Below are 14,403 nucleotides of genomic sequence, written 5' to 3' on the forward strand. Positions count from 1 at the left end.
CAAGCAGGAATACACATTTCAGTTTTTAATTAAAAGGCCATTTTGAATGACTGTATGTGATTTATTATAGTCAGTCATGTTGTCTCTTGAAAGATTGTTTTCATGTTTTTCTCTCCCTTTTTTTTCCCTTTCTACTTGCTCTTCAAGCTATTCTGTCTTGATTGGTATGTATGAGTGTCTACACAACAAAGGATGAGAGACAGAGATGCTGGATGTGAAATCCAATTGCAAACAGAATTGTCATCTTGTATGCCATCTTAAATCTGCTTCTATTAGGGGACCTGAAAAGAAGTGTAGATAATGATACACCTGTCTACACTAGAGCTATGACGCATCCTTCTGATGCACTGTTATTGGGCAAGATGGGCCCCAGATCACATTAACTGAGACAATTCCATCACTCTTAGATCCTTATACACCTCTCTGTTCTTGACTGGTAATCATTTGGGTAGGAATCACTGATACAAGAAAAGTCTCCTTGTTTTTGACACCTTTGAAACTGCAAGCAGATGGACAGCTATCTAGTGTCACTGAAAACAGACCTAAGAAAATATTGAATTGCTTGCATGAAACAGGAAAACCCATGCCAGACAATATGCATTTTTTCAAGTTCACAGAGATTAAAATAGCAATAGTAAATAAAAATATGTGTTGAAATGCAAGTTTAAATGCAAGATCAGAATGGTGATAAACAGTTTATGGGAGAAGGATGCTGGGAGAAAATCAGAGGTGCTGCACGTCTTGCTGCCCTCCTCCACAGATGGCCCAGGCAGTAGGGGAAGGAGCCAGTGCATTGGTCTCACTGTCCCTTCCCCAAAACCTTCCTGCAGTTTGAACATGAATGGGAGGAGACAAGAGGGAAGGGTGAATTCCCTCTAACACTCTGAGGCCTGTTTGGGCCGTCTATTAGTGATGCAAATAGTTTGAACTGTGAACAATTATTTTTATGTACTCTACTGCATCCTCAGAGATGAAGTCCCACTTGTATTAACATATGATGCTTGAGTCAACCTAGAGGGTTAACCATTAGATATAGAAATGTACTATATAAGAAGAGAAAGAATCTAAGCTCTGCCATACCATGCCGGCTCCTTTATATCATCATCAGCGTTAGGCCTCTTGCAACCAGCAGCTGTAAAGTTGCTTGGAGAGAAGCAATAGTTGAACTTTAGAGCACATCAAAAGCCATAGAATGAGATATGTGTTATCTTCAGCAGCAGAGATGGGATCCAGCTAGAGGCACGAGATCAGCTGTGGCTTCTCCTGGCTCCCCTGTCCTTCAGTAGTAGAAGCATTCAGCTCCTTTACGTGTGGACACAGAAGCGTTAGGCACTCTACTGGCTGCTCACCCGCTCTCTGAAGGAATACAGCTTTGCATTTACTCTGTATTTGCCAGCTATTAATTTTGAGCAGCCACTTCAGTCTCACGTTCTGGGGCAGTGACATGGAGACAATTAGCTTTCATTAAACAGATGTGGTGTCTGTCTGCTTTGGTCTCTGGCAAAAAAAAAAAAAAAAAAAAAAAAAAGAAAGTGGGCAGAATTTTAGTCCAGAAACCAGGTACGTGAAAATCTCTGCCTGCATTGCTGGTGGGATAATCCCTTCCTCCTCTTTGCTTGGACCTCTGGTTTCTACACTCCTCTCCTTCCACAGCCTTATGTATTCCCGCCTACTTCCCTGCTAAGCTGTAAACCTACTTAATCTCTTTCCAGAGTCTGTACCTCAGCAACTTGAATTCTTTCAACAATTCCAACAGCTGCTTCTAAATTTCACCACATTGAGCTTGATCTCGCACAATACAGGTACAGGAAAGGAAAGAATGCTAAGCAGCAAATGAATGGCAGTGGGTCTAATATTTCATTAATGAGAGCTGCTGAGCAGTTTCCAATTTGCTTCTGCCTCCTGGCAGGAATAAGGACAAAACAAGGACATTTTTCATTCATGTATCTTGAATGTTGAGTACACTCAACCTCACAGCATTGCTTAGATATTCTCAGATGTTTCTGCTTCTCTGATGTAAGTCTGAGATTTTATTATTTTTATTATTGTTGTTTATTACTTACTGCATAGATAGAATAAGGAAGAAATCACACAAGGGTCTAAGGCACCTCTTTACCCTAACGTAAGGCTCATTAGATTGTCTACTTCGGCTCAAACAAAAGGGCCTCTCAATCCATTACCCATCTCCAGCTACAGCCAGTAGCAGGTGCTGAGGGAACATATAAAGAGAAGGCACCTGCAACATGCACAGCAAGTCCTTCTGGATAATTATGGGGCTTTGAGAACAATGCTGGAGATTTATTTCTACTGTTGCTTGGTAGTCCTGATGGATCCTTTTCCACACGCATAGAGAAATATTGTTTTAATATCCAGAATTTTGTCATTTTAACTCAATAATATTTTTCACATATTAAGCTTCCTGTGCAAATCAGCTTTGCAGTTAAAATAAGCATTGCCTGGAGAAACACATCCTCCTGTCTTCCCTAACAGCTGTCCCTGCTGACTTCACTCAATTTTTCCTGGTTTGTGTCTTCTAAAAAGCAATGTAAACCTCTCTCCTCTCTCACATTCACAATGGTATAAGCTTCAGGTCTATTTCCCTCCACTGTACCTTTTCTAAGCTGGAGTCCTGATCTGCCTAATTGCCCTGTTCAGGGCCAATTCCACAACTTTCTATGTGGCACTTATATCTCTGAGCTGACCAAACCTGCCCACAGCATGTACAAATCAGGGGTATGACATTGATAGGAGGCACTACTGTATTTCTAACAGCTTTCTTCACTCAGTTCTTCTACTGTGCCAAGATATTTTAATTTTATTTTTAATTTTATTCAGTTGTATCTATCTTTTAATCCTCTAATCAGGTAACAAACATTCTCCATACCACCACTAAAGCACTCACTCCAATTGCCCTCCAATCATGCTTTTTCTAATATTGTCCTCCTTTTGAAACAAAACATTATGATATGCTCTTTTCATTTCTACAATAATTTTGATTTTGAAATGTTACAGCCAGTAAAACAGAGTATCTTTGTGGCAGTTGCACCTTGAACAACTGCTCAGCTTTAAAACACGATACATTTTTATTCTCTCATTAATTATCAGGCAAATTGCTACAAGGAACCATAATCTATGCCATATAAAATGTAGGCCCAGCAATGTACCTCATCTTGCAGTTTATACAGTCTGAATGGGAGTAGCTGAAATCTTCCACCACCATCATTGTAATTATTATTCCTTTACAGTCTCTTGTACTTTGTACAGAGATGAATGTCCCACTCCCAGTCAAGTGGTTGTTGTTGTACCTGCATCCTCTGTTCTTACCATCTGGGGAAGGAAATTCAGTGCTTGGAGTTTCTGTTATACTCAAACAGTTAAAAGCCTTCTAATGCAGACTAATGTTTTCTTTGAATTAACCACATCCACAAACCACCAGTGGGTGGATTGTGCCATAAGAGATCACTCAATTGTACAATTTCCCCACAGGTCAGTGAGGTGAGCGCTATGTGCAGCTTCTGCATGAACAAATCCTCCTGCACAGAGACTCGTGCTGGGCTCTGAGCCTCACTTCTTACCCTACCTGAACTGCAAGGCACCAGTTCTTTCCCCATCTATTCCACCAACAGCAGCTGGGGCTGCTGAATCGGTCACTGAAAACTTCTTTGTGTGTGCAGTGTGGTTCCTACTGCAGTGTCTTTCTGCAGTAATGTTGGATTCTCTAGAAGACAGAGAGGTGGTGGTGGTGATGGGAGGGGATGTTATTTGGACCCCGGTTTCAAGCAAGGGCTGTTTTCCCCTGTGCAGTGCAGCTGCTTAGGTTGGTGGAGGCACAGAAGCCAGTTCTCTCTGTGGAGACTATGGGAGTGCGCAGGTTAAGTTTCTGAGGGCTGCATGCACAAGATAGCAGCAGCCATTGTGTATGGGAGCAGAGCCTAGTTCCCGGCTCCCCAGGAGAAGGCCACATCCCTCTGTACCTACAGCAGCTGCTGTTTTTTGGCAACAGTACAAATAGTAAAAACAATCCCAGAGAGGTGCTAAAAGCAAAGAATCGATCATTATCGCTGCCTCAGCTTGGGGAAGGGGATAAACAGAATGTAATAAGTGTCAGATTTCTACAATTGCTATTTCTCTCGGGGAAATAAACCTCTCCACTCCTAGCCAGCTAAGCGGAGGTCAGAGGCATGCCAGAGGAAGCAGCTACCATTAGCAGACATGAAAAACAGATCTGGTAAGCCTGCCTGAACTAAATAGATTGTTGAAATAATAATGGCTAAGCACTACTCTAGCTGATGCAAATGCTCAAGAATTTTGGTTTCTTAACAGGAAAACACCATGTTTCAACCCCATAGATGAATGACATTAAGACAGAAAGGGCCAACCTATCCTTGCAAAAATGCATGGCATTGGAGCTGCTGCAGCATCGCAGTTTCAGCTGTGGTACAATGCAGCCCCTCATGCTCACCCAGCTCAGGGCTTGCCCCATTAGCAGAAATGGAACATGGTCCATCTTCAGAGCCTCTGCAAGCAGGCACTGCCAAGCGCTTGAATGCAAGAAAGCCCTTGAATGGGCATAAATAGACCAAAATTCCCAGGGAAAAAGTTTATTCCTACCCCTGTCATCTGGAGATCGGCTTGTCCCCTGCAGAAAACAAATCTGAATTATTTCACAGTCTATTTTAACCCTGCATTATGAATATTTTCTTTGCCAGTCTTGGTGTATAATCAATTTCTCCAGTGCTGATCAGCTTCTGGCTGTAATGATATTCTATGGTAACAAAGCCCACAGGCTGGTTACCTGCTGCTAGAAACAGTGTATTTGTATCCTGCTTGCTCTCTGTGTTGCTTTGAGGCTAGCACTTTCTGCAGTGATGAGCTGTACCACTGGCTAATGATCTGTGCTTCAGCAGCCCTGATGCTGAAGGGGGGCAAAACAGAGCAACAAGGTTCTCATGCACTGCTAAGGCTTGACTTTGCTCAGGAGCCAGACAAGCTGTCCTGACAGTGAAGAATATGTGCTTCAGGTGGTAGGTTTCTTTTTACTCACCCCTCCCCTTCATTATTTGTCGAGACTATACAGAACTTTAGACTAAACCATTTATTTAGATGAAAGTTTGCTTTCTCAGCAGAGTGTCTTGAATTTTCTGTGATCCAAGTCAGCAAAATAGAAGTCTCTCTACAGCTTTCACTGTATGATGTCCATGTGTCTTTGTAACAGCATCAGGCTGTTATGCATCGTGGTTTTGATTCCTGCCCCCGTTCCTGGGCTAACATCACCACAGTGCCAGGTGGATCCCAGCATGGGAGGGAAGCTCACTTTAATTCTCCATAAAACTAACTAACTAAATAAATAAATCTGGGTCAGCTCCAAAAATTATTACTGAATTTGAATCTGTGGTACAAAGAGATCTAAATTTCAGATCGCTGGAATCCACTCTGTTGAGTTAAGGCTCAGGTTTCTTTCCCTTTCAGTTGGTCCCTTATAGTCTTCCACAGCATTTTTCCTTTCACACCCTCACCACCTCAGTCACACAGGAACCCTGCAGTCACCCAAAGGGACAAGACAGCATGACGCATGCTTGGCCACAGAAGGTCAGGTTTCACGATATAACTTAAAGACTGCCCAGTGTGTGTGTCCATCTGTTATCTTGCAGAAAACATGAATCAGAGGACCAGCCTGTGATGTCCAAGGGCCTGAAGATATAGTTTGTCTACATGTATCTCTCTGCCCTTGTGTTGGTTATCTGCTGGCCCACGGCTTCTCCACAGAGCAACTTTGAGCCAATGCATCTTGTTTATGAGCTAGAGAAGTTGATTTGGTTGTTTTAATCTTTATTTCGGTAACGAGGAATAGTGCAGAAATGTGGTGTCTTTTTTTTTTTTTTTTCTTGCTGTCAAGGTTGCTATTCAGCCAGCTCTATATGACTGAATTAACTTTTTATCGACCAGTAACACCAGCCCTGAGGTCACTTACATTATGGTGTGATACAAAGGTGCCAAAAATCTGGATGTCTGCCTTCATTTATCCCTCAGCGATCTCACTGATTCATAGCAGAGAGCTGGAGCAGAGAACTTCCCTCAGCACAGTGGGCTGATTTATAAGGCGGAAGAAACACCCAGCGCTGCTCTGAGGCCTGGGATTACTTTGGTTTGCTGCCCCAGCTGCATCAGCATTATGTCACTGAGTTGTTTATAGTGCTCCCTTTCATAGGTAGAAGTGCTGTCAGGGCTCACCTCCCAGCCTTTCCTGTTTCCCAGGTGATGTCTGGAAGGTAACAATGTTCCTACCGCTGGTAGTGTTCAGGGTGGGCCCTCATGGGGCTGGGCCCATGCACATCTAGCATCCTCCAAACTGCCTTATTCTGCCAGGTGGCTCCAACTGAAGCCATCTGAAGTTACAGCAAGTCATCCTTTCAAAGATATTTCACATTCTTTTTTTCTTCCATTTCAGTGTCTTGGCTCGTCCTGAGTGAAATTTTCCCTGGTGGGATCAGGGGACGGGCCATGGCTTTGACATCTAGCATGAACTGGGGAATAAACCTTCTCATCTCCTTGACATTTTTGACTGTCACTGGTAAGATTTCTTTGTGTTCTCCTGAGCTGATATTCTCCTCATGGACATAACAAAAGTCTCTCCTTTGCAAACAGTGCTGCTGAAATTGCACCCATGTGCCCAGGAGCCAAACTCAGAGATATACTTGGGTGCTCTAAGTTGATGTCGTGTTGGTTTCCTCCACACCTTTCTGAGTCTGCCTGTAGCAATTCTGCATCTCCCACAGACCACTGAAAAAAAGCCATTTCCTTAGTAAGATGAAAATATGTGATATGTAGGATTTAGCCCTGATCCTTCTGAAGTCAGTGAAAGTTCTGCTCAATATTAGATCACAGCTTTTTGGATCAGACATAGCTTTCCTCAGGGAGAAAAAAAAAAAAAAAAAAAAAAAAAAAAAAAGAGAGAGAGACCATTTTATAGAAATCAATCTTATTTTTGCAGGATTAACCTGACTTTGAGCAAATTTCATTTAGAAAAGGGTGTCCTTGGAAGGTAAAAGTGTTTCATGTTTTAATACAAGGAAGTAGACTATCACAGTATAATTTATAATGAAGGGAAAGGCTTAAATGCCAAGTTGGAAATTCATTGATTGGCAAATATTTTTTTTTCTAATTTAATTCCATAGGAAGTTTTGTTAATTTTGGTTTACAGTCTTTCTCTGAAGAAAATATGGGCTGAAAGTAAAACTGTATGAGGGAACTGAGATTCCAAATTTACTTTAACTCTACATTACTCAGCAACAGATGAAGAGGCAGGCAAGCAACTGTTATCAGACCCACAAAAAGTGGAGTTGATTTCATCCTGTTAGATATATCTTTAAATGGAATATTTAAATTGAGTGTGATCTATGACTAAATGAGTTTCACATTGGCATTTTCTGAGAGAGAGGGAGAGAGAAAGTTCTTTTTTGATCAAAACTAGGACAAAATATGCCAGGTTAAATTCAGTGTGTCTACACTAGCACTTTAGTTTTGTCAGAAGTAATTTTTCCAGTTGTCTACACTTGTGGCACTTTGGTTCCCATCACAGAGCAGTCCTGAACTGCTTTTCAACAAAACCAAATGGGAAAATGCACTCTGAATGCTCTCTACCTGCCAACACTTGTTCAGACCTCGGGCCACACCAGAGCTAAGGAAATGTTCCTGATATCAGACAGTATGCATCTTGAATACTAGTTGACCTGGAATTACTCTCCTGTCATGCAGCACTACTTGTTAATGCATATGTAGCCCTTGCTCTGGTCTCAGTTACAGTGAATACAGATCCACAGTAACTTTGCTGGTTTAGCGGATGTGATCTGGATTTCTGAAAGTGTAACTGTAAGCAATTACAAGTTCTTAATCTGGGGTAGAAAGGCAGAATTATGTGGAGGTCAGTATGGCCAGCAGGTATCTGATGTGTAAGAGAGCATTTGGAACAGAAGCTTCAGCTGCAATTTTTAGCTCATGACACAACTGACAAATGTCTCAGAATTCTAGTTTAGTTTTAGCAGGGAAGAACACTAAGGGCCTGCCTATACAGAAGCTTGTACGTGGTGAGCTTTCCAAGAACATGACAGTGGTGGCAGAGTCTGTTCCTTTATCCTGTGGACGTCTCTGCCCCCCTAAACTAAAAAGAAAACAAACCACAAAAACACAGAGTTCTTGGTTGGCCCCATTAGGAGTTAGCTTTGGATCTCTTTTTGATGCAGAACCCACAGCTTGCAGTAGAAATGCTGGGAACTGACAGCCTGGTGGGATTAACTGAGACAACTGCCACAGTGTGAAAAATGCTCTTATTGCTCCATGAAAGAATTTGCAAAAAAACCAGACACGGGTGGAATTTCAAGGCACTTGTGACCCCCAGTGCCCTGGTATGAAACAGCAACAATGGTTGCTCACTGTTTCTATCCAAAGTGACAGCAAACAAAATAAATCAATGGGTTTGTGCTAAATGGGTCAATATGAGCTCTTTTTTTTTTTTGTTTGTTTTGTTTTCTTTTTCATGAAGACTGAAAAAGCAAAAACATTTCTAACTATAGCCAGGCACAAATGAAAAGGCCAAGAATAGCAGTCTAACTGCTTTCTGATATCTCCTGTGTGTTTGGGGCTGTATCCTATAGAAACATGGCAGCAGAAAAAGAAGTAATATTTGAAAATTAAAATTCTCTTTTTCCCTTATAGAGCTTATTGGCTTGTCCTGGGTGTGTTTCATTTACACAGCAATGAGCCTAGCATCCTTGGCTTTTGTTATTGTGTTTATACCAGAGACGAAAGGATGCTCGTTGGAGCAAATATCCATGGAACTGGCTAAAGAGTAAGTACAAAGCGTGACTGCGTCTCCATGGTGCCAGAGAGACAAAGCCTCTCAGTGATGTGTACTAACGAAAAGGGAATCCAAGCTGATATTTTTTTTGGAAAAGTCATGTTTTTTCAAGGCTTGAGCTTGCACATGATAATCTCCCTGGCAAAGCAAACACTTTGTTGTTGCGGGAGGACTGACCCAGAAGGGCTGGTGGTTTCCAGCAACACTAATGACTGCCGGACTCCCCAGCACATTTGCTGAGTGGCCTTTCTGGGAGGAGGGAGCCCTGCTTTCCCATTTGGGCAGTATGCCTTGGCTTGCAGACAGGGAAAAGGAAGGACAATGACCCTGTCTCCAGTACTTCAACCCTCCATGCGAGTTTGGATAGCTTTATTAGATAGGACTTTGTGTATGTGTTTACTGAGTCTGGTGGCTCTGTGGACTCAATTTTTATTATTAGTGTGATGCTTATAATGCCCCCCATCCTTTTCAGTTCTTTTTAGCTATTAAATATATATATATAATATTTATTAAATATATTTAGCTATTGAATATATATATTTAAACAAAGCAGACTCTCCTAATGTGTCCAAAGAGGATGTGTACTTACTTTTTTACCAGCCCCAAAACAAAAGACAGCATAGCTTCCACACTCTTCTGGCAGAGGCCTGGGGCATGGGCCTTGCAAGGCCTGTGGGGGTGGTGGTAGTGAGTGAGGGCAGTCCTCCCATGCAACGTGTCCTACTGACACTCAATAGGAATTTTTATTTGTTTATTTATCTATTTTTTTCTTTATTTTATTCTCCAGTAAATACACAAAGACCCCCTTGTGCTGGATGAGCCAGCGCAGGGAGAAGCTGGTGCCGGTGGAACTACCCAACAGGGAGAAAGAACAGTTCTACTAGAGCTGGGGCAACCAAGGCAGCCTTTGCCAAAAGACTGACTCAGAAAAAAATAATGCTGACACTACGATGGAACACATGGTACCTTTGTTATACACAAGATAATCTCTCTCTTATTTCTTATTAGAGCTTCTTTCAATGGTAGTTTATGGCCAACATTAAAGATCGTTGTAGTTTGTAACTCATTGGAACACCAGGCTCCATCTGTTTCAAACCAGAATCCCTCACCTCCCCTAGGTTACTCTGACACACAGGAGGTGCATGGAAGCCAGAATACTGTGCACAGTCCTTGTTATCTATACTCAGCAAGTGCTCAGACCTTCAAAGAGCTACTGGGTGCCAAGGAGAAGGAAAAGTCTGTCTCACAGAGGAGGCTGCCAAACACTTATGTCACTCCAACTCTTGGTTATTGCTCACCAGATGTATCCTAAATTACTGAACCAGCCTTATAAAGAGTTAGCTATATGGCTCCCATAAAAAAGCTTATTTTTTCCTAAAAGGTTAATGAACTGTGGTAGAATGATGAATAGATTGATACTTATTAGCAGATATGTAAATGGCCCAAGAACCTGCAAACACTTTAAAAGCATACTGACTGTCTCAGCAGCCACATAGTGGCGTTTCTCTCAGCATTTAATAGAGGAAGTAAGACTGACACAGTCAGCTGGAGTACTGATACTACTTTGGACTACCCACATGATCCCATTTTATTTACTGTCTCATAGCATTAAAACCACCTGACCACGTTCTGCACTAAAGGAACTTACTGAGCAAGGTAAAATTCTACTCCTGGCCAGACTGAATCAGTTCTGATCAGATTCTGAGACTGTCACACATTTACACACTGACTTTGTAATTCTAGAGGAGAGCACCTATTCATACAGTTAGCATGTGTTCAAAACCTGAAAAGAAACTATTGATGCCAAGGTCACGATTTACCAAAGCCACTGGAAATTTAGCTACCTCAGGACTTCAGCTATCTACTGGCCAAAACTATGCCACAACTTTCTTACATTGTAAACTTTTAGGGAACTAGTGTCAAAATCTTGTTGGACTTTTTGTACAAAGGTCAGGCAAGTTGTCATCACAACTCAGGATTTTTAACTGTGCAGATCCAGTGACATCTAAAACAACCAAAACTCTTGCAGAAGCTCTTCCACCAAACTTCTAGGTGATTGGTGAGCTGGCTGGCTTATGGCTGCCTTTTTTTTTCTGTACTGATTCAAGAGCCATCAGTGCTCACAGCAACCTCATGAGTGTCATAAGACCTATCTGCTTTCAGGAATGCATACAATAGTGCACATAAGGCTTAGCAAGATACAGATAAGGACACACATAAAACTAAGTAAAATCCAATAAAGATACATGTAAGTACTACTGACATAGTCCGTAAGTAGCAAGAAGAGGCCAAGCACACACAGGCTACATAAACAGTGGGGCCATGCGCCTAAGCTTCAGGTGACTCAGGGTGAAGACTCCTCCAGAAGGAGTAAGCTCAAGGGTCTCAGGTTCTCATTGCTGAAAGGATTAGCTAAGCTGGGGATAATGTGCAGGATTCTCATCGCAAGTTCCAATCCCACTATGGACCAGACGTACTTCCAGCTTTCCCATAGATGTGGAAAATTTTTGTTTCCATTACTTTGAATTTTCCAATAAAAAATGAAAACCTGTCTAGAATTTTGTCTGAGCACTACAATTCCAATAAATAACACGCTATTAGAAGAGGCCTCTTTGCCACTGCATGGAAGAGACCCTGCAACTGAGAGTCTCCTTGCATTTTCCTGGCTGCACCAGTAACAGTTTATTCAACACTGCAGCAGTGACAAAGGTAAGTGCATTGCTGTAACTTCTTCATATAGTCATGAAAAGGATGCAAAATGTGTGAAAGCTCAGTCACAGAATAGCAATGCAAGGATAGCTGGGTTGGAGCCATGGTGAAGAATAGTTTTGACAAATATTAGTGCCTTATTACTGGAGAAAAACAACAACAAAACATTCTATTATCGAAATGGAAAGATATTAAAATATTGGTTCAACTGTTGGTACCATGTAGTATCTAATGAGTGTGTGTGAAGCCTACTAAGCACTAGGTAAAAAGCAAAAGATCTGGAAGATGTTCTCCAGCACCTGTAAAGAGCTACTACAGGCCTGCTAATACTGTAACCCATTTTTTTTTTACATCAACACTGGCATTTTTTTTTAATAAAACCTACGAGTTACACCATCTATTCTAAACACTTGGAAAGTCATCTTGTCAAAAAAAAAACAAAAAAACTGACTGGATTCATCATTTTTTTGAGTCTCTGTGTTGGCACCTTCCACGTTGTTCAGCGCTGATGTCTACTGAAACCTCTCCACCTGCTGGTGGCTGCGTTTCATTCACGTGCATTGTACTAAACCGGCCTCACAAGACATCTTCAGCTGACTCTGGGTCGCCTTTCAAATACGCTGCTGGTTTATCACACTCATTCCTATACTAACAAACATCTGAGATTAAATCAAGGAATAAAATGCAGTTTTAGTGGCAGCACATTGCAGGAAATTTCTGCATCTGGGACTCGACAGCGATTGCCAGTGCTTCCAATAGCATTAATTGCTCTGGTTGGTACTGCTGTAGGATAGCTGAACATACTTTCGCATGCGCAATCCGAGCCCACACTGGCTTGTAATTCCTATTACATCACACTGAATGCAATGGGCTTCCGTAAAATCCTGCTGAGCATCACAGCTTCCAAAATAAATCTCTGCTGTAATAAATTCTGTAAGCATTCTCACAAGAATAAATGTAACTTGGAAAATACCATGGGAATTGTCTCCCCAGAGAGAGAGATTTTGGCTTCACGGTGAGCTTTTTGGAGCTTTCCCCACGCACAAACATTCAGTGTGGAAATAAGTAAAAAAACCAGTATTTTTGAAGAAGGCATAGTTCCAACACTGTTTAACTGCAGAGACTCTAACGGTTTCAGGTACCACTAAAGGTAATATTGTGAGGTCAAGGGCTTTTTTACACCTTATGGGTTTAGTCTTAATTGTAGTACTATAGATGTAGACTTATATAGCCTTGTAAACGTAGCACTAACTATGCCTCTCTTTTATATCAAAGCCTGCACATCTAATGACACAGAACTAGGGGTTACAACTTCCCACTAACTATTAAAATACAGGTGTAGCAGAAATGCTAAGTCACGGCCTGAAGCTGATTTAGTACCTGGTGAGAAGGCAGGGTCAGCCCAGTGGAGCTCAGGTGAAAGCAATGCACCTGAGTGACTGGAAGGGGCAGAGCCAGATTCCATACCTACCCAGACCTCATTTAAGGGTTGCAGCAGAGGTGAAGGCAGTATTTGCTGGAGATCTTTGCTTGTTTGAGGTCTTCTGAAGGTAAGCAGCTCTTTTCCCTCATTTCTGCTGTATTTGGGCTTGTTTTCATTTGCTGTAGCTGAAGACTTTATCACCGTGCTGTTACTGTGGTAGTTCCCATCCCATTATAGCATTGTAACAGGGCAGAAAGAGGCATCTTATGTATGACATCCCTCTGAAGAACTACCCAAAAAGTTTCTGAAGACCTAAAATTATTCACTGACTTCATTAACAGGGTGGATTACAGAACAAACATACTTATTAAATTTGCAGGCAGTATTAAAGTGAGAGGGACTGTGTCAGAGCTCAGAGCTAAGCAAAATTCTGAGAAGGGTATGGAAAAAAACCAGTATAATTGCAGAAGGATGAATGCAAATTTCTCTAGTTATGCTGTCTAACTACAAGTCAGTGAAGGACAAAATGAGGATCAGAACATGCAGTTAAAGATCTAGTGGCTATGACAACTCAAAAGCTAGCAATGAGTCAGTTCTCATTCTGCAGTGAAAATGAGTCCTTAGTAGGTTGTATAAATAGAACTGGCTGTTCTCTCAAAGGAATGTGAAATAGACTTCTTATGGTACTGCTAGTGCTACAGCTGAGCACTGTGCAGAAACTTGTGTGTGATCCAACTGGAGAACCGAGGAGAAAACAGGCAGAGCTATGGAAACCAAGGCCGTCGAGGAGGAGCTGATTGATTGGCAGGTTTAATCTAAACACGAGGAGAGGCATAGTGTGTGTGTACAGAAGTAAACAGCATCAGCAACTCAAGGCTGGGACCTGCAGTTTCCCAGCAGTGGTTGGGAACACAGCGCTATCCCTGAGGATGAGCGTACACCACCAACTTCATCATCTGTCATATTAGAAATTGTTTGTCACAAACAAACTGTCTCCCTTTCAGCTAGGAATATGTATTTCAAGAATTCTTTTGTTTACTATAATTCCCTTTCTCAGTGCTACCTTGTCTGCAGGTTTGGTAGGGTGCTTTTTGGCTCACTTACTGATTGTTTTTAAGGTCTCAAACAAAACTGCTGCTTGACCACTTCAGGGCTAACCAAAAGCTAAAGTATGTTACCAAGGGCATTATCCAAATGTATGTTGAACACTGACAGATGCGGGGCATCAACCACCTCCCTGCCCACTTACCCTCCACAGGGAGCTGCAGGGAGGTTGCCCCTGAGCCTCCTCTTCTCCAGGCTGGACAACTGAAGTGTTACCTGCCTATCCTCATGGGTGATGGATCTGGAAGGCGTGTCCTGCTTTGCTGCTCTCTTCTGAATGATTTTGAGGACCTTAACATCACTTCTATAGTGT

The 14,403-nt window shown here is 42.0% G+C and overlaps 1 protein-coding gene across 1 annotated transcript in view; it reads left to right on the forward strand.

Annotated features, from left to right (window-relative positions):
• Positions 1-11,412, forward strand: part of SLC2A12 (solute carrier family 2 member 12) — a 29,763-nt gene extending 18,351 nt beyond the window's left edge. Inside the window, exons 3-5 of the mRNA XM_419733.7 lie at positions 6,449-6,571; positions 8,713-8,845; positions 9,642-11,412. Of these exons, the coding sequence (XP_419733.1) occupies positions 6,449-6,571; positions 8,713-8,845; positions 9,642-9,738 (353 nt within the window). The 3' untranslated portion in view covers positions 9,739-11,412. The remainder of the gene's footprint in view (positions 1-6,448; positions 6,572-8,712; positions 8,846-9,641) is intronic.
• The last annotated feature ends 2,991 nt before the right edge of the window (positions 11,413-14,403 follow it).

This window comes from Gallus gallus, chromosome 3 (assembly GCF_016699485.2).
Source record: "Gallus gallus isolate bGalGal1 chromosome 3, bGalGal1.mat.broiler.GRCg7b, whole genome shotgun sequence".
In the NCBI taxonomy this organism is placed as follows: domain Eukaryota; kingdom Metazoa; phylum Chordata; class Aves; order Galliformes; family Phasianidae; genus Gallus; species Gallus gallus.